The following is a 25,302-nucleotide window of genomic DNA, read 5'->3' on the forward strand; positions in this document are numbered from 1 at the left end:
TTAAAATTAAGTTTGAGAAGTAGCATAAATTGGCATTATTAAGTATATCTCATATTGTGAATACCTTCACGAGTTGCCATGATATCGAACTACCTCGAATAAGTAACACTTCACCATAGAAGACTATTGTTACTTATTCTCAGTGGATACCATCACCCATACGGCACCATTTCGGAGCTTATTGGCTCCTCATCAGTGGGTGGGCAGGTGCCCTAGTCTTGCAATGATGACAACCCAGTTGTGAAGTATAAATCCACAATAGTATGGGTGATGGTATCCACTGAAAATAAGTAACAATAGTCTTCTCCTCTGGTGAAGTGTTACTTATTCGAGGTAGTGCAATATCATGAAGGTATTCACAATATGAGATATACTTAATGATGCAAATTTATAACTAGTTAAGTAGTTGGCAGTGTACTGAAATGATGCAATTGCACTAACTTGTACATTAGTTAAACTCTTACATAACCTGAGGCTTTAGCCCTAAACTATATCGTAATCTATAAGTACCAAATTAAATTAAATTAAGGAAGCCATAAATTAAAGAAGCGGTAAATTAAATTAAATTACAAATGTAAATTGGGGTAGGACTTAAACACGTGAAGCAATACATCCCAGGATAGAAAGGAATAACTAGCTAGCAAAGTAGCGATAAATAGTCGCTAAACTTTGTATAGGTGAGAAAAGTGTTTTAAAGCAGAAAAGGAGCATTTCAAATATTGCGTTCGATAAACTAATGGCTCACAAGAAATAAAACTATAGAGGGGTGGGAAAGCATAAAGAATACTGAAGAAGACAAAAAGATAGTGCTCGAGCAGTTCAGGGTTGCTATTCCTGGTCCTTTAGGACCCTGAATGTAGCTCTGAGAGCATCCTTCTGGTGTTTAAGTATGGTATATAAAGATAATAATAAATAAAATAAAATTAATAATAAAAATAAATAAATACTCCTTTAGTTAGCCAATCAGGGAGGTACAAGTTTTCTACGTTTATAAGACCCCAAAGAAGCTGGGAGTATAGACATACATATATGTACAAGCCTAGCATCTATAGAATATCAGTTAGCTATGATATTATTTATATCAATTGTATAGTTAATCAACTTTTTGTGGGGCGCCTTCGTAGCCAGGTGGGAAGGAGCAGCAGTGCGTAGCACACGCTTCTTGATTAGACCGGGGTTCGAGCCTGTCACCACCAAATACAGAGGATGCGGAAAGGTCAGGAAATGACCACCGCATATCCCGGAGCAATATGGCCTTAGTTGCTAATGCTCCTAAAAACCAAACAACAACAACAACAACTTTTTATGTTTGATGATAGTAAGAGCTTTTTTGATGTGGTAATATAAGTAGGCTGTAGGAAACTGGTTTGTTAGAAGGTTATTGTAGAGATTTCTCATATTGTTAACTATCAATTTTTTGCTATTACATATAGTGGCTATTCTGATCCTTCGAGACAAGATGATGTTGGCATGTACCTTTTTGGAAATATTAGAAAGCCAATGCATGAAGCTATACACATTAAAGTTGAAGGCTTTGCGTGCATTAGCATTAGTAGAGGCATTTGATGCAAGAAAGCAAGCTTATGCAGCATCAGCCAAAAAAAAAAACATAAAATAAAATAAATAAATAAAAAATAAAATAATAAAATAACCACTTCCACTTCACCCCTCTGTTCGTTCAAAATACCTGTCCAGCTGAGCCTTAAACTTATTTAGGCTATCAACTTCCACGACAAGGGATGGAAGTCTGTTCCACCAACCAACCACCCGCTGGCTAAAGGCAAACTTCCGCACGTCTATCCTACATCTGTCTTTCCTCAATTTGAATTTATGCCCTCTCAAGTGATTATTCTGAGCGAGAGGAAGAATGCCATCAGCATTGAGCATGCCAAACCATTCAATGCTTTATACACCTCTATCAGATCACCTCGCTGGTGCCTAGTCTCCAGACACTGTAATTTGCAAAACTTAAGCCTTTCTTCGTAAGAGCACCCCTTTGTTCCATTCACTAATCTTGTTGCCCTTCTCTGTACTCGTTCCAGCAGCTCTACATCCTTCTTGAAATGAGGCCTCCAGACCTGTATACAGTACTCTAGGTGTGGCCTGACCATTGCCTTATACAAGGGAATAATCACCTCCTTATCCCTGCTAGAAAAATTCCTATATATCATTGACAATACACCTTGAGCTACTCTTGCAGCCCATCTGCACTGCTCAGAGAACTTCATATCTACCTGCACAACCACCCCCAGGTCCCTTTCATTCTCTACCACTGTCAGTGTAGTACCACAGACTTGATACGTTGCTCTGGGGTTGCTGTTTCCCATGTGTAGTACTTTACATTTGTCAATGTTAAACTTCATTTGCCACCTCTCAGCCCATCTGCTCAACCTTTCCAGATCCTGTTGCAGCAGCATAGTGTCAGTAGTGTCCTTGACAACCCTGCCTACCTTTGTATCGTCTGCAAACTTCGACATTAAGCTTGATATACCATCATCAATATCATTTATGAATACAGAAAACAATAATGGACCCAACACTGAGCCCTGAGGGACTCCACTAATAACATTAGTCCACGACGAGCAGTGTCCATTGATTACCACTCTCTGTCTTCTCCCCCTCAGCCACCCCTTTATCCACAACAGCAATTTGCCTCCAATGTCACACTGCTCCAATTTGTGCAGCAGTCTTCCATGTGCAACAGTATCAAAAGCCTTTCTAAGATCCTAGTATATAATATCAAAGTTATTCCCTGCATCCAGTTCCTTTGTGACTGCATCATAGTATCCAATCAAATTGGTCAGGCATTATTGTATATGTTGACTGTGGTCTGGGAGTTATTAAGATATATATCTAAATCCAGGTAGTTGGCAGCCTTGTTATTATCATTGGTTTTTTCCAGGGTGAGTGATAGGGTATATATTGTATATATACCCTATAGGGGTATATATACAATATTGCCAATATATACCCAATAGAGTATATATTGGCAATGTTTTATAGGAAGTTGTGGCAATTTGCTACAATAAATCATCGATATATCTAAATATACAGATTTCCTGAGGCAGTGAGGTTTCATACCAGTATAGGTATAAATTGGCAATGATACAACTCGCTGGGCTACCCATACGGGGTACCTATGGTTTGTTGGTAAACTGTTTTACCCTCAAAAATGTAGTTGTTGGAAATGCAGTCTATTATATGTTTATATTTATTATACAGATTATTTAGGACAAGTTTCAAATTAGTTTGATCAATGCTGGTGAATAGGCTATCGAAATCAAAGGTTTGTATATGGGATATATTGCTATTGTGCAAAGCATTTAAAATAGGGATATTGTTGGTGATAATCCTGCTGTCAGGTAGGATGTTAATGATGGATTTCAGTAACTGTTCTAAGGTTTTGCCAGGTTTGTATGCATAACTGTACTTGCAGGAAGTAAGAAATCTGAAGTCAATTGGGTTCTTATGGAACTTTGGTATGAAGTATATACAGTAGATTCTTGATTTCCCGGGATAGATGGTAAAAAACAAATCCTGGATAATCAATTTCCCGGTTAATCCAAAAATACAAAAGTCCCCGACATGCGTAAGAGATATATTCCATGACTTCTTACTTCGTCGAGTTTTACGTAACTCGGGAATAACTAATAACATATTGCTACTATATTATTATTGACAAATCTGAATTCTGCGCGATACTTGTTAATGTTTGACCATTTTGATCATTCTCTTAGTCGGCACTATGATAACGGTCAAAATGAAATTTTCTGAAAAGAACTTCACAGGGTTAAGGGGGAAACACTATTATTACCTCACATGAACTCACATTTTACTAAAGCACATTTCTGGAGGTCACTGCCATTAAACAATTTGCACCTTCTGGGTTACTAGGCTTTTCTGTTCGTGTATCTAATTATAAACAGGTAGTAAACTCGATCTTATTGCATTTGCGATAATACCAATAGCTGGAATTGTGTGGGTTTTTACATTATTATGGTGAAATGTGTCCCCTTCACTGAAATCTTCAATCATATAAAAAAAAAACAATAAATAAATTGTAAGAATCTTCTCTTTCCTATTTTTTTTGCTTGTTACTCTATATCTCATTTTTGCATGCCGTGCGTGCCGTGATTGTTGTTATTGATTGCTTGTTTTATTTATTTATTATTTTTGTTTTGTTTTAAATTTTACAATCCTAAAAAACAAGTGAAAAAAAATTTACATAAAACCGTAGTTGAATAATTCCGTGACTTACTGTATCGAAAAATGTTCAGCAACCTAAGTAAAAATTATGGCGATAGACAAAAAACGAAAAACTTACCATGCACTACTCGCGTGTCCAATACGATGCTTTCCTTTATTTTTTAGAATGTCGATTTTAAATCTAATAGCTTCCCTTTATTTTTTACGATGTTGCATTATGGTTTGGTCACCAACATTATAATGGTTCCTTAGAGATTTAACAGATGCACCGTTTTCAAGTTTTTGTTTAACTGAAAACGCAGCTGTTTTGCGTTTACCCATCATTTTCGCAATTTCTAAACAAAAAAAAAAAAAAAAAAAAAATTCTGACATCCCTGACATAAATAATGAAACAAAATTTGTACTTTTGCGCTGCAACGGAACACAACAATCGACGCAACGCACTAAAACAAACCAAACATTTGGTCTCTTTTTTTTTTTTTTGAGTGGAGAGTGTGAAGACAGCGGGGATTGCAAGATAATAGGTACGCTAATCTCCCAGTGACGACTTATAATGCTGCTTGTCGCTTATTTATGACTCGCAAAATATCTGTTTATACCTATTCTAGTTATTACTTGAATTTTTTTGATTTCTGGTCGATTTTTTATTTTTTTATTTTTTTATTTGGAGTCTTGAAGTGTCCCGGTTAATCTGATCCCAGTTAATCAAGAGTCTGCTGTATATGGAAAACTATAATTATTAATACTAAGTTTTAATTTTTTGTTGATAGCTATTTAATTTTTTGTTGATAGCTATTAACTTTTTTGTTATGATATTGCTATTATTTGTCACTGCCTTGTATGTATCACTAGAATTGAATTCAGCATTTAGTGTATGAAAGTAAAAAAGCTTTACATATGAAGGCCTCCTTTGATTTTGGCAGCTGGCCCCAGATGAAGGCTCTGAAGTCATAGGATGAACAGCATCAAGTAATTCTTATTACTTTTTTGTACCTTCACTTCCTTCTTTGTTCTCTGTGATTGCAATTTTAGTTCCCTTAGCCCTTTGCAATGACGGGTGCAGTAACATTAGTGCTTTGCCTTTCTCTACTTATAAACTTATGTAGCCATTATGGTCATTGGGTACTTTCTGTATAATTATAGCAGTGTCTCTGGTCCATAAACTATTATTAATAATATTTTAAACTGTTGCTTTCTTATATAAAAAATATATTAACTACAAATCATGTCTAGGTTTTGCTTAAGCTACCTTGAATGGCCTTCAGTACAACCTTATACTTTCCATATTACAGGCTACATATTGAAATTACGGTCTACATCTTTTTTTCACACATCTTTTCTTTATATTGGTATCTTTGCTTTACAAAGGGTACTAGGAAAGTTTTGCAATATGATGCAACAATGAATCACAGGAAGCTGCTTGTTGCTGCATGTTGAGACATGTTCATACGTGCATAGTAGCCGCCGCACCAAGTCAATGGGCTCAGTTATTCATTAGTAGTGAGAGTGTAAAGTGCTTGCGATGGCATCGTGGTCACGAAATGAGATAAGGACAGTTTTGCGGTATAATTTCGTGCGTGGTTTAACCATAGACCAGTGCTTAGAAGAAATGACTCTTGCACTAGATGATGATTGTCCACATCGTACAATGATATTCAGGTGGTATAGAGAATTCCAAAGGGGAAATTTCACTCTGGAGGATTCTGAGAGGCCGGGAAGGCCACGAACGTCAGTTACGGAGGAAAACGTTACTGCTGTGAGGAAAATGCTTGATGAAAACAGGCGAGTGACCTACCAACAGATAGAGGATACTTTGGGCCTAAATGCACCAGCAATTCGTTCGATTCTGCAAGATCATTTGCACGTGAAGAAACTTTGTTCTCTCTGGGTGCCGCATCAACTGACTGAAGAGCAGATGACACGACGTGTGACTTGGTGCCGGGAGATGTTAAAAAAGTTTGATAAGGGACAATCTCGGTATGTGAACAACATCGTGACAGGTGACGAGACTTGGCTGTACTATTACGATCTGCCGACCAAGGCTCAAAACAAAGTTTGGGTCTTTGATGATGACGACACACCCGTAATTGTCAGAAAATCCCGATCTGTAAAGAAGAAAATGATAGCTGTATTTTTCAAATCGAGTGGAATTGTGGAACGTGTCGTTTTGGACACGCAGAAGACAGTCACAGCTAAGTGGTATACTGAACAATGCCTGCCTAAAGTCATTGGATCTATGAAGAACCTGCGGCCAAAGTCAAGAATGGACACCTGGTACCTCCATCAACATAATGCTGCAGCTCACCGCGCCAAAGCCTGCACCGAATATTTGACCACGACAGGACTGAAACTTCTCGAGCACCCTCCCTACAGTCCAGACCTTGCTCCCTGTGACTTTGCACTGTTCCCGCATGTGAAAATGAAGCTAAAAGGGAGGCGGTTTTCCAGTGATGAGGACCTTCTACGGGCTTGGGACAACGAATGTGCTTTACTCCCTAGTGAAACGTGGCAGAACTGGTTTAAAGATTGGTTTCGGAGGATGGAGAGGTGTATTGAATGTAGAGGAAATTACTTTGAAAAAATTAAATAAACAAAGCTGTATTGCAAAACTTTCCTAGTACCCTTTGTATTAGCTTATATTTACCTTTTTGATACCTAATTTTGATTTATTACTAGGCTCGGGAATGTTATTTTCTTGTCCTTTTCCGATTTTTTATTTCACTATGTTTATTGAACTTTTTTGATTTATTATTCTCACCATGTCCTTTGATTTATTATTCTCACCATGTCCTTTGATTTATTATGTTCACTATGTCTTTTGATTTAGTATTTTCACTATGTTTATTGAACTTTTATATGGATAGACAACATTTACCTAACATGCTACATGGGCAGAGTAGAATAAACTTGACTCCGGAGGCCTATGCTCTGTATGGCTCCTCGTTACACTCTACTATTCCTAAACATACACATATTACACACACCTCACAGAGCAAACTAGCATCAAATGCACCCAGCCTAGCTAGCACTGGGATGACAGATTCCTATTCCAACTCTTCCATGAAGAACCTCAAATTCAACAAATGTAACAATAGGCTTTGCTTCATCTGCCCATACATGCACCCCCATCATATTACCAACAATAGTAATGATCCCATTTTCTGAAAGTATAGCAACATGGTATACCTTATCACTTGCCATATTTGCAATGTAAAGTATGTTAGCCAAACCAGCAACAAACTGCATCTACGACTTAACCTTCATAGATCTGACATCAACAACTACAATAACAGCAAAAACAATGGCAAACAAGAACATGAAATAAAATACAAGCACTTTCAGAAGCATTACTTCACTAATATCTACATCTCCATCTTGCCCATATACCTGACCCTGCTTTAAGAAACAGACAGGAGGAAATGTTTATGCTGAAACTTAAGATACTGTATCCTTATGGCCTAAACATCAAATTTAGCCATAGTACCATTACCAGCTCTATAGATAACCTCTGTATTTATAAGAAATTTCAAATGCTTAAATGTATAAGCAAAGTAAGATGCCACAAAAAAAAAGCAAACTAAGAAATAATAATTCAAACAGTCACAAACTAGGCAGCTTTGCCCAGACCATAACCATTTGGGATAACAATGACATAGAGGTGCAGCAGATACATAATCTGCTCTTCAGTATGAAACATAGTGTTCTTAAAGCACTATATAAATTCATCCACGGTTATGAATTAAAAACTAGACACCTATTCCACCTACTACATGACATTTGTAAATTTAAGCTAAATTCTTTAAATTATAATATTAATAAGGAGTATTCTACCATTATACTAAAATTTCAGAACATCACCATGGATCGCATCAATATAAACCATTGCATTAACTCGCATGCGGACCTCCTTCCAGCCAACTGCCAAAATATCAGAATCAAAGCTAGATACAGATATAAACCATTTGACCTTCTTGCCTGTAATTACAAATCACTTGCTACCAATATGGATAAAGTAGAATTAGACACCAACACATGCATTTGCCACAAGGCAGAACTACAGCTGTACATTAATACGGCTGTAGTTCTGCCTTGTGACAAAATTATATGCCCCACCATGGGCATATAATAACCAGTAACCTGGAAATAATACCTTACCAGGATCTGAGAAATATTCTTTCTTATGGTTACAAATTCAGGTTGTATACAAAAACCAGCCTAACTGCATTCAAAAAGCAGTTACATCATGGCCTCCTCAACTACTGCTTCATGCTTGCCTATACAACACACCTATTGAATCTTTCCGCATGTGGATAAATACTGTGTCATCAAATCTAATAAATAATTATAAAGCTTTAATACCACATACATCTCCACCAACCACTATCAACTGCAATATATCCATAATTAAAAAACAATTATCAGAGCTACATGACCAATTTATCATTACCCCTGTCGACAAAGCTGCCAGTAACTATACGCCTTCATATGTAAAGCTTTTTACTTTCATACACTAACTGCTGAACTCAATTCTAGTGATACATACAAGCCAGTGACAATAGCAATATCATAACAAAAAAGTTAATAGCTATCAACAAAAAATTAAACCTTAGTATTAATAATTAGTTTTCCATATATATATTTCATACCAAAGTTCTATAAGAACCCAATTGGCTTCAGATTTATTACTTCATGCAAGTACAGTTATGCATACAAACCTGGCAAAACCTTAGAACAGTTACTGAAACCCATCATTAACATCCTACCTGACAGCAGGATTATCACCAACAATATCCCAATTTTAAATGCTTTGCATAATTATTATTATTATTAGCCATATGGTGCAAGGAAGCCTGAGGCTTATGCTGCACCAGCCAAAAAAAAAAAAAAAAAAAAATCCCAAGTTACAGAGAGAGAGAGAGAGAGAGAGAGAGAGAGAGAGAGAGAGAGAGAGAGAGAGAGAGAGAGAGAGAGAGAGAGAGAGAGAGAGAGAGAGAGAGAGAGAGAAGTAGAAAGGAATCACCAAGAAAGAGAAGAATGATGATATCCAGCTCAGGACCCTGGGTGTACCAAGCCCATACTCACCAGATAGCAATATTTCACGGATCAGCCATGAAATAATAGCCTATTCACCAACATTGATCAAACTAATTTGAAGCTTGTCCTAAATAATCTGTATAATAAATATAAACATATAATAGACTGCATTTCCAACAGCTACATTTTCGAGGGTAAAACAGTTTACCAACAAACCATAAATACCCCAATGTGTACCCCAGCCTATTGCCATTACATATACCTATACCGGCATGAAACGTCGCTGCCTCTGGAAATCTACATATTTAGATATATTGATGATTTATTTGTAGCAAATTGCCCCAACTTCCTACAAAACATTGCCAATATATACCCTACTTAGGTCACCCTGGAAAAAACCAGTGATAATAACGAGGCTGCCAACTACCTGGATTTAGATATAGATCTTAATAACTCCCAGACCACAGTCAACATATACAATAAACACGAAGCCTTCAACTTTAATGTATATAGCTTCAAGCATTGGCATTCTAATTTTTCCAAAAAGGTACATGCCAACATCTTGTCTCAAAGCATCAGATTAGCCACTATATGCAATAGCAAAAAATTGATAGTTATTAATATCAGAAATCTCTACAATAAGCTTCTAAGCAACCAGTTTCCTACAGCCTACTTATATTACCACATCAAAAAAGCTCTGTGTCATCAAACATAAAAAGTTGATTAACTATACAATTGATATCAATAATATCATGGCTAACTGATATTTTATAGATGCTAGGCTTGTACATATGTATGTCTATGATCCCAGCCTCTTTGGGGTCTTACAAACGTAGAAAACTTGCACCCCACCCCTGATTGGCTAACTAAAGGAGTATTTATTTAATTATTTTTATTATTAATTTTATTTTATTTATTATTATCTTTATATATTATACTTAAACGCCAGAAGAATGCTCCCAGAGCTATGTTCAGAGTCCTACAATAGGAACAGGAATGGCAACCCCGAACTGCCTGAACCTCTTTTTGCCTTCAGTATTCTTTATGCTTTCCTACCTCCCTATATTTTTATTTCTTGTGAACCATTAGTTTATCGAATGCAATATTTGAGATGCTCCTTTTCTCGCTTATACAAAGTTTAGCGACTATTTACCACCACTACTTTGCTAGCTTGTTATTTCTTTCTATCCTGGGATGCATTACTTCATGTGTTTAACTCCTACCCCAATTTACATTCTTAATTTAATTTAATTTGCTACTTCTCTAACTTAATTTTAATTTTATTTTACTACTTCTCTAACTTAGCTTCCAACTTTTGACGTATATAGTACCTACCTTAATTTAATTTAATATTAATTAATTAATTTTTTGCGATTTTTTAAACTTGGTGTCGCCAGCTTAAACCGTATATACAAAGGGTACTAGGAAAGTTTTGCAATACAGCTTTGTTTATTTAATTTTTTCAAAGTAATTTCCTCTACATTCAATACACCTCTCCATCCTCCGAAACCAATCTTTAAACCAGTTCTGCCAAGTTTCACTAGGGAGTAAAGCACACTCGTTGTCCCAAGCCCGTAGAAGGTCCTCATCACTGGAAAACCGCCTCCCTTTTAGCTTCATTTTCACATGCGGGAACAGTGCAAAGTCACAGGGAGCAAGGTCTGGACTGTAGGGAGGGTGCTCGAGAAGTTTCAGTCCTGTCGTGGTCAAATATTCGGTGCAGGCTTTGGCGCGGTGAGCTGGAGCATTTTCGTGATGGAGGTACCAGGTGTCCATTCTTGACTTTGGCCGCAGGTTCTTCATAGATCCAATGACTTTAGGCAGGCATTGTTCAGTATACCACTTAGCTGTGACTGTCTTCTGCGTGTCCAAAACGACACGTTCCACAATTCCACTCGATTTGAAAAATACAGCTATCATTTTCTTCTTTACAGATCGGGATTTTCTGACAATTACGGGTGTGTCGTCATCATCAAAGACCCAAACTTTGTTTTGAGCCTTGGTCGGCAGATCGTAATAGTACAGCCAAGTCTCGTCACCTGTCACGATGTTGTTCACATACCGAGATTGTCCCTTATCAAACTTTTTTAACATCTCCCGGCACCAAGTCACACATCGTGTCATCTGCTCTTCAGTCAGTTGATGCGGCACCCAGAGAGAACAAAGTTTCTTCACGTGCAAATGATCTTGCAGAATCGAACGAATTGCTGGTGCATTTAGGCCCAAAGTATCCTCTATCTATTGGTAGGTCACTCGCCTGTTTTCGTCAAGCATTTTCCTCACAGCAGTAACGTTTTCCTCCGTAACTGACGTTCGTGGCCTTCCCGGCCTCTCAGAATCCTCCAGAGTGAAATTTCCCCTTTGGAATTCTCTATACCACCTGAATATCGTTGTACGATGTGGACAATCATCATCTAGTGCAAGAGTCATTTCTTCTAAGCACTGGTCTATGGTTAAACCACGCACGAAATTATACCGCAAAACTGTCCTTATCTCATTTCGTGACCACGATGCCATCGCAAGCACTTTACACTCTCACTACTAATGAATAACTGAGCCCATCGACTTGGCGCGGCGGCTACTATGCACGTATGAACATGTCTCAACATGCAGCAACAAGCAGCTTCCTGTGATTCATTGTTGTGTCATATTGCAAAACTTTCCTAGTACCCTCTGTACTTTAGCTCACCTTTAGTTGAAACTTTTTATTACTCCACAGCAGTACAGTGTGCCATGACCTACATGACCCTAGTAAATTATCCTATTTCTTTTTAGTCTTTACTTCCGGCCTCTGTCGGATCAGCCATGAAATATATGCATGCCTTATGATTAAAATTTAAATTTTAACTCTAATATACTTTACCGTCTTTTCACGCACGTGTACCACGTGCTGCGTATATTTCATGTCAGAAACAAGAGGCTTTACTTACTTATTGCAGTTTCTTCCTTTGATTTCAGTGGCTGGTCCCAGAGGAAGGTGCTGAAGTCATAGGATGAATGGCATTAAGTAATTCTTAATACTTATTCTTATTACTTCATCCTGTTAGGTATGTGTGTTAGGTATATATATATATATATTCACTGTGTGAAATGAAAAAAATGAACTATTAGTCAAAAGGAGGTGATGGCACCTTGTTTTTCAGGATATCTACCAGATCGGATTGTTTGGTTTGGATTAGATATGTGTCAAGGCCACTCAGGCCATGGGGCATGCATGTATTATATGTAAATTGTGCAAGTTTTAAGATTAGTTTTTCAGTCTCTTGCACCTTTACATATATTGGTTAACTTAGGCCTTCTTAATAAGACTTCACTAAGTTTATTGCAGCTTCATGATTTGAACCTGGACCTTTCTAGACAGTAAGTGGCAACCCTACTTATACTGAAATGTGGATTAGGATTATAGCTTGTAAGAACAAACCAATTCAATCTGAATACTATTCCTGAGAGTTGTTTGGCACTTAGAGCTAAATGTTGTAGGACAAAAAAAAAAAACCTTTATTAGAAAGGTGGTTGCAATACAAGCTAATACAAGTTTTACTAGTCTGGTCTTCATTTTCAAAGAAGCAAGCATAACATAATTAAAAAAAAAAGGGCTTAAATGCTATATATAAAATAAGTTATGCTTGAAATTAGTTAACTTGTGTATAGTTTCCACATTATATAAACTTCTAGCAAAAAAGCACTAGATATTTTACCATTTAAGAAAATATTTTTAAATGAATGCAGATTTTAGGTGAGTTTCTTAGATCTAAGGAAAAACTCTGCTGAAAACACAGTAATGTCAGAGGATTCAGTACCATTTGTTGGTGATACGGTATATTTTAAGTGAGTTGTGAAAAAAAAAAATCCATATTCTAACTTTCAGTAGGACTTTCCTGCAAATTAAGATCTGACTGTTAATTCAGAAGTTTTTCTACATTAGGAATCCATGCTTGGAGTGGGTACCTTGTACTTGACCTTCAAGGACAATTATTTTGAATGTTAGATATACTGTAAGGGTAAAGTTATTCTGAGCTAACCAGAAGTAATATGTAAAATGGATAACATTAACCAGCAGCAAATATAGCTTTTTGAAATACTTTTGGAACAAATAGATGGCTAGAAATCAGTGTTGAATATACTGTTTTATCGAGGAGGGTTTATAAATCTAATTTGAAGAGGATGGGGAAAGTTGATTTTTTCATTTTATTCTAAAGTGCAGATTTTTTATGTAACATAAATTAATCATGCTGGGGAAATAGTATTAGCTTGGACTGAACATTATTATAGATAATGAACAAGGGTCTTTCGCTCATTCCTTATATTTCATCTGAGATAACTGTTAAATGAATGCCATTTCAATAACTTCAATACTATGATGTGCTGAGGAATAACTATAATTATGTAATAATGCTCTTTTTAGGTGGTGGATCACTATTTGCTATTCATAGTGAGTGTGAATATTATAATCCTCGGACAGATCGATGGTCTCCAATTGCATCAACTGCTCACAGAAGGTCACGTGCTGGAGTTGCTGCCCTCAGTCGTCTTGTGTATGCCATTGGTGGGTAAGTTTTAATTAAGAGATTTAAATATTTTGAAAGTGATTTGATTTTTATTTGTACAAGAATACATTACTATATTAGTATTAGCCATATGGTGCAAGGAAGCCACAAGCTTTTCTTATGCCAGCTAAACAAATACGAAGAAATAAATAAGAAAAGTCAAAATAATTATATATATAAATATATGCAAAGCAAAAAGAAAATAAATTACTGTTTTCCCCCTTCATTTAGCCAACTATCCAACCAAACTTTGAATGACTACTAAATAGACATGTTAATTAAAGGCTGATGTGTATGTTTAGAGCTAAACATGTTAATGGTGACATTAACCTATACTTACTACCAATTTTTACTTTTGTTGATGCTGTTGTTACTGCAGGAATTGATAATTTCAGTTTTGGTTTGTAAGTTCACACACTTCACTTCTAATCTCCATCCATTATAATCTTTACTGAAATTAAAAACTAGGATAATGAAATACAGTGGACATGGTTCCTTGAATATGAACGAACAATGAACAACTGCACCATTTGATTCAGTACCTCACAGTTTCTTCTTCTCCAGAGCATGGTTATGCAGAATAGCATTTCTAATTTTATCCTCCTTAAGGATAATGAAGTTAGCCTATGCTTCCTGCTAGTTTCACTTTTGCTGACACCACTTATCATTTCATTTCATGATTATTTCGGCCGACCGAGTTAGCCGAGTGGGTAAAGTACCTGCCTGGCAACCCAAAGGTCGCGGGTTCGATTCCCGCCTCGGGCTTGGATCAAAGTACTGCAAAAACCTTGGGAGGTGCAATATGGCCACAGAAGCCGATGTGCCAACAACTACCAAATCAAATCATGATTATTTCAGTTTTCATGTGTAAGAAGTTCACAAATTTCAGTTTCTCTTCCTTTCCAATTATCTTTTTATCTTAAAGTGTATAGATGGTTGATAGAATAATGGAGAAACTTGGGTACCCTGTGATGTGTAAATCTGTAAACAAAGCAGAAAGATGTCATACATATATAACCACCTACTGCCCACATACAGTTTCTTCCCAGCAAAAAGAGGCTGTTTCAAGTCTGACATTATGAGCAAGCATAGTTGCACAAGAAGACCTTAGTGTGATGTAGCCATTGGAATCCAGTAGGCAGGGACACCTGCAACAAAGATGGCAAAACCCACTAACATGTCTTGAAGATAATATTGGCATGGGAAAAATCATTGAAATGTAAGAGCAGCCGGCAGTTCCCCATTTATCAACATGGATGTTCGACCATTAATTTGGATTCTGAAGTGCAACATATGAGCAATGGCAGACAAAGTTTGTCTAGAATTCATTGTCAGTTGTAAGCAGCCTGTCTCCAAGAAAAAGATGAGAAGTGAGCTGAACAAGACCTGATACTGTTGTTGGGTTTCTGCACACAAACCACTCATAAACTTGCCAATGCTTATATGAATGTTCAGTGCTGCCAAGAACATAGGCAATAGACCACTAAGCAGTAGTGCAATGTTATTTGGTCCGATGAGTCACCCTTCACCCTTTTCTTGATATCCAGCAGTCAAAACAATCAAGGGCTCTAATGGTTCTGTAATGGTGTGTGGTACGTTCACATGAAATGACCTGGGTCTGCTCATCACAATAGGTGGTCATCTCACTTGTGTGGGCTGTGCAACCATTCTGAGTGATTGTATGTACTTCATGCTATAGCATTTTTCTCTCTGTCTAGGATGGTTGTCTTCCAGGATTACAATGTAGCTGTAGTTAGTAAGTCATGAAGATACCATACCATAAAATTACCATGGCCCCTCTTAATTTCCTGAGATCAGTAGCATAGAACAACTGGGAGTTTCTGGAGTGGTGCCTAAGGCAGAGGAGGTTCACTGCTATAGAACCTGCATGATTTAGTGGCTTACCCTTTTGGTAAAATGGTGCCAAATCCTTGTAGGACAGTTCTGGAGTCTTGTGGCTTTTTTGCTTTGCTGTTTCAGTGCCATCCTGACTGCACATGTTGGTCCAACACCATACAAACTGACTTTTGGTAGCCATTTTTATCATATTTTCCTATGTAAAGTATCTGAGACAGAACTTTGACCACCATAGTTTTCTAAGTGCACAATTACTCTGCAAGAAGCATGTCCATATTTGAAACTAAATGTTGCCTGCTGACCTACAGAATTGGAAACAGACAAGTTAAGTTATAATCTACAATCTATAACTTAAACTTGCCTGTTTCCAGTTTTGTTTTCCCACATCAGTTACATAAACTTGTTTCCATAACATTGAGGAATGAAAATATGATGGACTGTGCCAAGTGGTATCAGCAATGATTAAAAAAAAAAAAATGTGCATTTGCAAAAATGTGTGAGCAAAAATGAAATTATTGCTTAGCACTTGTCATACCATATAATTTCCTGATATTTTAAGTTATTAAACTGACAGTACATTAATAATGCTTATTATATCATATTTCTTAGCATAGTTCGTACTTTCAGTGCATTTTTAAATTATCCACTTGTTTTTACCTAAACTGTGTGTTTACTCATCTGAACCTATAGAAATCTTAAAATTTTACAAGTGTATAAGCACTAATAATATTGCATTATTCTACAGTCTGACAAAATATAGGTAAATTTTGAGGGTGAAATAATTCTACAATAATTAAAGTTAATTATTGTTTTATTTTTTATTGAAACTGTAGAAGATGAAATTTAAAGAAAAATCTCAGGATGATAGATTGGACACATGAGCAACCTGATATAGTTGAAAAACAGCGTGATTACACGAAATTATAAAATCACTTGAAGAAACCCACTTCACTACATATATTATGGCATGCATTTAATGAAGCAAGCTGGAGTATTATGTTACTTTTAATATTTAAAAATATAATAGCCAAAATTGCTCCATTAAATGCAAACAATTTGAGCAGTTCTGCAATTGACACAAGCACCTAGAATTTGTGGATGACTAATATTTCTTCTAAAGGTGCTCTGCAATTTCAAATTTTTTTTTAATCAGAAGTAATTTCAACTTCAATTATGCATTATCAAAAAAAAATAATAATAACAAACAGAGGCAAACTTCTGTGAACATGCAGTATACAACATAAAAAATACATGGGAGCATGGCATCTGATACTTTATTCCAAAAGTATCTATCACTTGTTACAGAAAGTTGTCACAAGCACAAGGTCCAGCCATCAAATTCTGAAATATAATTCTGTCTTCATTAATATAAGATTTAAATGACCCAGCCACTTCACTGAGTATAAATTACTATACTGGCTAATAAATGACTGGAATTTTCACACCTTATGTTATTAAATAGTTAATCTAAATGAAGCTCATTTCCATTTAGGTTGTTATGCTAAAAAGCAAAACTAAGTTTTGGATGAACAAAAATCCATTTTATTCACCAACTTCCTCTACACTGTGCATCTATGAATTTTTGGTGTGATTGTTCGTGAGTCCTTGTTTTAAAAAATTATCAGTGCCATGACAGTCTTAAAACAGCAAGGAGGATAGTGTGTGTGAAACTTCATATGCTGTCCTCCAAAAAGTATCTGGATACATGTTAGTTTCACATCAGTATCACCACCATTCACTTCAATAGTATGTTAGTCCCCCTTTGGATACTATGACACACATTCCACTTGCCTGTGTAGGCTTTTCACCAACAAATTGCAGAAGGTATAGTTCTTCCTGTTGAGCATTGACCAGTTGAGAAATCAATGTGGGATATATTCATCTAACTCTCGCCCAATGTTCCAGTTCATCCCATTAGTGTTTCATGTGGATAAAATCAAGACACTGTGCTGGCCATTTAACTTTTGTGCATTCATGTCTAAGAATCATTCTTGAATAGTGGTGTGGCATGGGACATTATGATGTTGAAACAAAATCTTTAGCGAATAACTAACATCACATGCCACTGCTGCTACTACTACTACTAACAAATTGTAGGGAGTTGTGGAATATTCCAAAGTGTTAAGGTAGGCATTGGCATTCATAGTACCCAACACAGCATAACCACCAAAGATCCTAGGCCATACTATGAAAAACAGCCTATGCAACCCCCACCTCCTTTGAACTTCATTTTTGGCACAATGTACTTCAATAGCAGGCATCCTTCATACCCTGCCCATCTGATGAGAATAGGGTGTAGTAAGATTCACCACTGTAGAACCAGTTTCCACTGCTCTATGAACCAATTTTACTATTCATTGCACCATGCAAGGTATGACCACTAATTGCAGTTGTTTGTTTGACTGATGCACTGCTGCTCTCCTTGAAAACCAGTGCTGTGGAGCTCCATATGTAGTGTGTTCATACAGGTCTCAGCCTCTGTTTATGCTTCGAACTCCTAGTTGATGCTTTTCAGGTTGTCTGATGAGATTGTTTTACTACCCTTCCAAGTATCATCTGGTAACATGGGGTGAACTTTTCTGGTCTTTCTTTAAGTTCCTAGATAGTGTAAGCTGTCAGCAGTTTCACATATTGGTAGATCAGGAATATGATGTTCAACAATAAAACCACTCTTGAAATTAGTCAACTTGTGCCATGACAAAAACAGAAAACTTGTGTAACTCGTATGACTTCCTTATTTAGCTACTTGTTTATCCAGGATGGTCTAATGGACTAAGAAAACGGGTGTTATTCTTTGGATGATAGTACAAACATTACCTATGAATGTGGCCCTTTTGAGTATAGCAAGTCATTAAATGAGGAAAATATCCAGAGAAAAATATGCAAATTACATGCATTTGAAGTTTAATTTACACAATCAAGTAAAATTAATGAAGCTTAATGGCTTCATCAATCTTACTAACCTGTAATAACCTCAATATTGTAAAAACAGGAATTTTTAAAATTGACATTTAGACAGAATTAATCGAAAGACATTTAACCTTCTGTGTGATCAATGATTGGCAGTATGGATTCCGTCAGTGTCGATCCACTGGTGATATTCTGGCTTATATTACCCATTTATGGACTAATTCAATGGAAAAGTTCGGTGAAACACAAGTAATTGCTCTTGACATCTCAAAGGCTTTTGATCGTGTTTGGCATAAAGGTCTTCTAAACAAGCTTCCATCTTATGGTTTGCCAACTGTGTTTTGTAATTAGTTATCCAGTTTTCTCTCTGATCGCTCACTGAGGGTGATGGTAGATGGCTCTCTATTTTCTAACTTCTCCACTAATGCCGGTGTCCCCCAAGGTTCAGTTCTTTCCCCCACTCTTTTCCTCTTGTATATTAATGACCTTCTTCCATTGACCGGAAATCTTATCCATAGTTTTGCCAATGATAGCACATTGCATTCCACTTCCATTTTGAGAAACCTTGTCCTGCTCAATCAGCTTCAACTTCTTGAAAATCTGCTATCAATTCCTTAAATGCTGATCTCCAGGTAATTCTCCAGTTGGGCAAAGACAACTTATGTTGATTTCAATCCTCCTAAAACTCAGTCTTGTCTTATATCTCGCAAAAAGGATTCTTCTGCTCCTATGCTTATCTTTCATGACACTCCGATTTCTAGGCAAAATGATATATCTCTTTTGGGGATTACCCTGACTTCTAATCTCTCTTGGCACAAGCACATTACAAATATTGCTTCCTCTGCATCTAAAAAACTTGGTTTTCTCTTTCGCTCTCGGCGTTACTTTTCTTCCAAACAGCTGTTCACTCTGTACAAATTGCAAATCTGTGCTACCATGGAATATTTTTCCCGCATCTGAGGTGGTGCCCCCAAAACCTCTATCAGGCTTCTTGATTCCGTTCAGAAGAGGGCAGTTAGGTCAATTAATGATTCATCTCTAACAGAGTCTCTACACTCACTGTCTCATAGATGTACTGTTTCTGCTGAATACCTTTTCTACACATGCCACCTCCGTAGCCAGGTGGGCAGGAGCAGCAGTGCGTAGCACACGCTTCTTGATTAGACCGGGGTTCGAGCTCGTGACCACCAAATACGGAGGATGCAGAAAGGTCAGGGAATGACCACCACATATCCCCAGAGCAATATGGCCTTAGTTGCTAATGCTCCTAAAAACCAAATAACAAACAAACATAACAAAAACCTTTTTTACATATACTTCCATGGGCACTGTTCTTCTGAATTGGCTTCTATAATTCCCGCTCTCTCTTTCAAAACAGTCCGAACACATTCCACCACCAGCCAACATCCATTTACTGTACAACTTCAAACTCACAGAACCAACTTTTGATCTTCCTCGTTTATTCATCCAATTGCCGTTTTCTGGAACAACCTTCATTCATACGTATTTCCTGAAAATTACAATCTATAGAAGTTCAAGTCCAATGTCAACAAATATCTTCTTTCGTCTTCTCAACCTCCAACCCAAGCACGGTGCTAAGTACTATAGGTTCTAATACCTCTCGTGTTTGGGGTTTACATTTAAAAAAAAAAAAAAAAACTGTTTGTGAGATTTTATATTTATGTACAATTGAAATTTTTTTGCTTTTCTTCCTAAAAATTCTAATATTAAAAAAAAAAAACCATTTCCAACTTTAATAATCAGTTGCTGGTTTAAAGCTTAAGGAATGAAAGAAGCACCACCACCAAACTTTGATAATGTTTCAGTAATTAAAATGTACAGTTTTTATTACCCAATAAATATGTGGATCAAGATGATTTTGTTATAGATTATTTATTGATGAGCAAAATTCTTCAATTAGAAAAATTACGCATTAAAATAGAGTGCTTATACTAAAAATCCTTGTTTATTTATATGATGTTAATAAATAACCGATAAATTTTGTGATTCCTAAAACAATTCAGAATAGCCGGTAATTTTTTGTTAATTTAATAACATTTTTAATGTGTGTAATTTGATAGTACCCATTTTGAATTTTGTTTGCTATAATGATTTTAGTCATACAGTGTTTATATATACAGATATGATGGTGCCAAAGATCTAGCATCAGCTGAATACTATAATCCGCTTACTAATAAATGGTCACCGATAAGTTGTATGGGTATAAAACGCAGCTGTTTGGGCGTGACATCAATAAATGGATTACTTTATGTAGCTGGAGGATATGATGGTGCTTCTTGTCTTAATAGTATTGAACGCTATGACCCCCTTGTAACAACATGGTCTTCAGTGGCAGCCATGGAAACTAGGCGAAGATATTGCCGCTTAGGCATATTAGGTAAGTAATGCATCCCACATTAAATAAGTTCATTCTATCCATTGTTATTCTGAATAATACATTGTTTTTACAGGTTTTATTGACAACTGGCATAACTTTGACTTAAGGCAAATTTTAATGTCATTATTAGACGCATGCATGTTTTGTGTGGGAGGAACTGGTGAAAATAATGAAGGCAATGTGAACTGTGAAAAAGCAGCATGGGAGTATATAACCTTTATTGCAATGTTGAGACCATTATTTACAGTATTGCTTCTCCTCGAACCAGAGAAGTAATAATGTTCCCTAGTCTATAAGAGGGCCTAAAGAGGTGATGGGAAACTGCAGACCAGTGAGTTTGGCTTCTGTGGTTGTCAAGATCTTTTAAAAAAAAGAAAGAAAAAAAAATAATAATCCTAAAGAAATAATGGCATGGGTTTGTAATTGCGAAGTTGGTTAAAAGGGTTAGATATAAGGAACAAATTTACATTATATATTTAGATTTTAGTAAAGGTTTTAATGTGTTTTCCCCAGTGAGAGGTTATTATATGAACTGAAATGATCAAAGATTACAGGGAAGGTCCTTAGTTGGATCAACAGCTGGCTGAAGGACACGAAATAAGAGGGTAATCACAACTGGACTAATGGAAGTGGACTAGCATAGCAAATGATTCCTTCAGTGATTGATTTTGAGGAGGACTGCTTGTTTCTAATCTTCATTAATGATGTTGACAAATAAGTACAGGGAAAGTTTGTTGATAATTTTAAGTTTTGGAGGGTGATTAAAGACCAGGGCAAGGCACACTTTGGTCTTTAACCCCAAATAACCATTTGCAAATGATTTGAGCTGGTTATTTTGTTCTCTGTTTAAGAGTGGGTTCAAAGAAGGGCAACTCTTTGAAGAACTATCAGTATTGGCAACATGGTGCAAGGAAGTAAAGCTTGTACAGCACACACACACACACACACACACACACACACACACACACACACACACACACACACACACACACACACCCCTTTAAATTTATTCATTATTCATTCTGTCCACTTCCCCAACACCAGGTGAATATTCATTCCAATAATTGATTACCCTTTGGCTGAATGAATGCAAATTTATGCATGTATATTCGGCACCTCCCCGTAGCCAGGTGAGAAGGAGCAGCAGTGCGTAGCATACGCTTCTTGATTAGACCGGGGTTCAAGCCCGTCACCACCAATTACGGAGGATGCGGAAAGGTCAGGGAATGACCACCGCATATCCCGGAGCAATGGCCTTAGTTGCTAATGCTCCTAAAAACCAAATAACAAATAACAAGCATGTATATTCTGATTTTAAATTTGTCCTCTTGTGTATGTATCATCTGAAAAAGATCAAAGACACCATCAGCATGCGTTTAGTTTGCTTGACCCTTTTAAAGCCTTACACATTTCATTTAGGTCACCATACAGATGCTTAGTTTCTCAAGAATGCAATTCCCCACTTTTCTTGTTAGGAATATTGTTTTCAGTAAATAAAACAGTATATCCTTTTAATAAAATTGTTGAAATTACAGATATTCAAATGCAATGCTAACAAGTTTCTTTACCTTTCTCAGTGAGCTACCTATTCATGATACAGAATACTTATAAGCTCAAATAATCTTGGGTGTTTGAGATTACTATAAAAACATCTTAATTACTATAAAACTTGAATAGTTAGTTTTTAATAAAATTAAATAATATGAAATTAATGGCACTCCATTTTTAATGTATAATTTCTCTTGTTTGAGCAGATGGTGCTATATATGCTGTTGGAGGATATGATGGTGCTAGTTATCTATCATCAGTTGAAAGGTTGGATCCCAGAGTAAGTGTGATTTTTTCCATTATAAATTACAGATTACAGTTCTGCTCTATTAAAGCTAATTCATTAAATGGCATTTGTTAACAAAATGACTACTTCCAAAACCAGAAGCATTAGGTGCATAGAATATTTTGCTATATCTAAAAAATAAATCATAAACTGATTTGCCATTCTGAAATTTAAGCCCGATGGTTCCTCATTTTATGCTCACCTCACCTACTAAGTAGGTATGCATTTTAGCATAACACAAACCATGGTTTTTTGGAGGTCAGACTGACTGACTGATTGTTGTGCATTGTATCTAGTAGTAAATGCAATTTTTGTTGTTGGTTTAGTGGTAGCCCGGGCTGGTGTTAAGGTTAGGTGCCCAGTTATGTTTGCACTCTGGGCAGTTGGTTGACCAGTACGCAGATATAACTGGGCACCTCTCAGCACTGGCATCACTTAAGGAAGCATTTTGTCTACTGTGGTGCCATTCAGATTATGCTGGTCAAAACTGAAGCAAGTATCTTGAAGTGGTGAGAGTCTGTCATCTTGTTAAAAGTCTCATTACTGAAATTAAATAAATTTAATATTTTAATTTAAATATCTATAAATATCTAACGGTGAAAATTATAAAAACACTCTTCTTGATTTTGCCAAAAAACTACTTAGATCTCTACTTACTTCTGAACCTTTTAAATAGAGGACGATGCACTGCAGCCTTTAGAATATGTAATTTACTACTCAGAAAGATCCTAGTCCTTCATCCGACAGATGAAGACTCCTTCATCATCTGACCGGTTTCTTCCTCAACAGATGCTATCTCGAGTCCAGGACCTAGATGTTGACTTCAATAAGTTTTGTCGTGATAGACAATATAGGAAAGGAATACTCAGTGGGGTGGCCAAGGCTACTACTATTATAATTTGAGTCTTGAGCAATGTATATTCTTAACCCAAAGAACTATGTACATATTTATGCACTTCAATGTATATCCTTATAGTAGGTATTTTGAAGCAAATGACTGTACACTCACTTAATGTTCTGTATATGTAGTTTACTAAAGTCATTTCTCCATTTTCCTGTACTTTTTTTGCACTTATTTATTATTTCTATTATTTATTTATGTATTTTGGTTCTCGAGGCAATAATGTCTCTGTAATACAATGTTAACCCCTGGCCACTGTGTGCCATGACGGGTTGTTGCAACTAATGTTATGTAAATTATCATTCTAAGTGTTGCAATTAAGATTCTTCTTTTCCTGTTGTTGGCTCAACAGCGGAATGCATACAACAAGGTAGCAGGGAAAGGGGGTGGAAGATTTGCTAAACTTTTTTTTCGGTAGGACTGGATTAACTGGTCTCAGAGGGATTTTTTTTGGGGGATTTTCATCCTCAAGCAGACTTGTCAACCTTAGAATATACACAATACAGTGACCTGGGTTGCCTTGGTACCAATGTAAAAAAAATTCATAACCTCCCTTTTTGAGAATGAATTAGGGATAGCTCCCTAAATTGGTGCCATCTGGATGGTGACACTTAACTGAAAATAAGTAAGACTTCTGTATTTGGGAAGCAATTACTTATTTGTAGGCAAAAGTGAGCAACTTGTGTAGGATTTCACAATATGAGATATTAAACCATTATACATGGCAGTACCATTATACATGGCTTCACCACTTTTCTCTCATGTGGAGAGGTCTTGGTTCATTTCCTATCAGTGACTGGAAGAATTTACGAAGTCCTCTTTAGGAGGCTGTGGTTAGCTGATCTTGGTAGAGGGAAAAAGTCTTTTTTTCTCTGAGTTATTTCAGTTTTTTTTTGAGCTCACACCATGTGCAAATTGACTTGTGAACTTGCACATGTACAGACATAATACAAAACTGCAATAAGGTCGATGCTGGCTGATGCATTTAAAACCCTACAGTGCCTAAAACTTACAACAACATGAAATGTACATATAATGTATACTAGGTGTGACAATGAAGTTCCCAGACTGGTGCTGTTGCAGTCATGTTTGATAAGTTTGAAAATAAATGAAAATGGTATGTTGTAGTTCAAACTTCCTTCAACAGATGGTAGTACAGAGATTGTCCATTAGGCCGACGGTTTGCAAGTAACAACCAGTTTTGTTAGTAGTGTTAATGTTCCATGTCATGATTTTGCAATGAAGCAACAAACAAATATCAAATTTTGCTTTAAACTGAGAAAATCTGCAACAGAAATGTATGAATGTCAAAAACTGTTTATGGTGATGAAGCAATTTTGTCATAGCAGTGTGTTTGAATTGCATAAGCAGTTCACAGATGGGTGTGGGGATGTTTGTGATGATCCAAGAAGTGGGTGTCCATCAACCTCTTGAAATGAGGACAGAGTTGCAAAAGTTTGGGAAATTGTGGCAAGAGATTGTCATTTGACCCACAGAACAATGGCTGATGAGTTGGATATTAATAAGGAGACGATTTTCCAAATTCTGCATGAAGATTTAGGGGAAAAAAGGTCTGTGCAAAATTTGTGCCAGACAGCTTCACGGATGAGCAGAA

The 25,302-nt window shown here is 36.5% G+C and overlaps 1 protein-coding gene across 1 annotated transcript in view; it reads left to right on the forward strand.

The window, feature by feature from the left end:
• LOC150086719 (kelch-like protein 17) overlaps nucleotides 1-25,302 on the forward strand; it is a 64,139-nt gene that overhangs the window by 35,973 nt on the left and 2,864 nt on the right. Inside the window, exons 6-8 of the mRNA XM_090372239.1 lie at nucleotides 13,646-13,790; nucleotides 20,696-20,952; nucleotides 22,707-22,780. Of these exons, the coding sequence (XP_090228365.1) occupies nucleotides 13,646-13,790; nucleotides 20,696-20,952; nucleotides 22,707-22,780 (476 nt within the window). The remainder of the gene's footprint in view (nucleotides 1-13,645; nucleotides 13,791-20,695; nucleotides 20,953-22,706; nucleotides 22,781-25,302) is intronic.

Source organism: Mastigoproctus giganteus, chromosome 4, assembly GCF_048544385.1.
Source record: "Mastigoproctus giganteus isolate SK-2022 chromosome 4, ASM4854438v1, whole genome shotgun sequence".
Classification (NCBI taxonomy): domain Eukaryota; kingdom Metazoa; phylum Arthropoda; class Arachnida; order Uropygi; family Thelyphonidae; genus Mastigoproctus; species Mastigoproctus giganteus.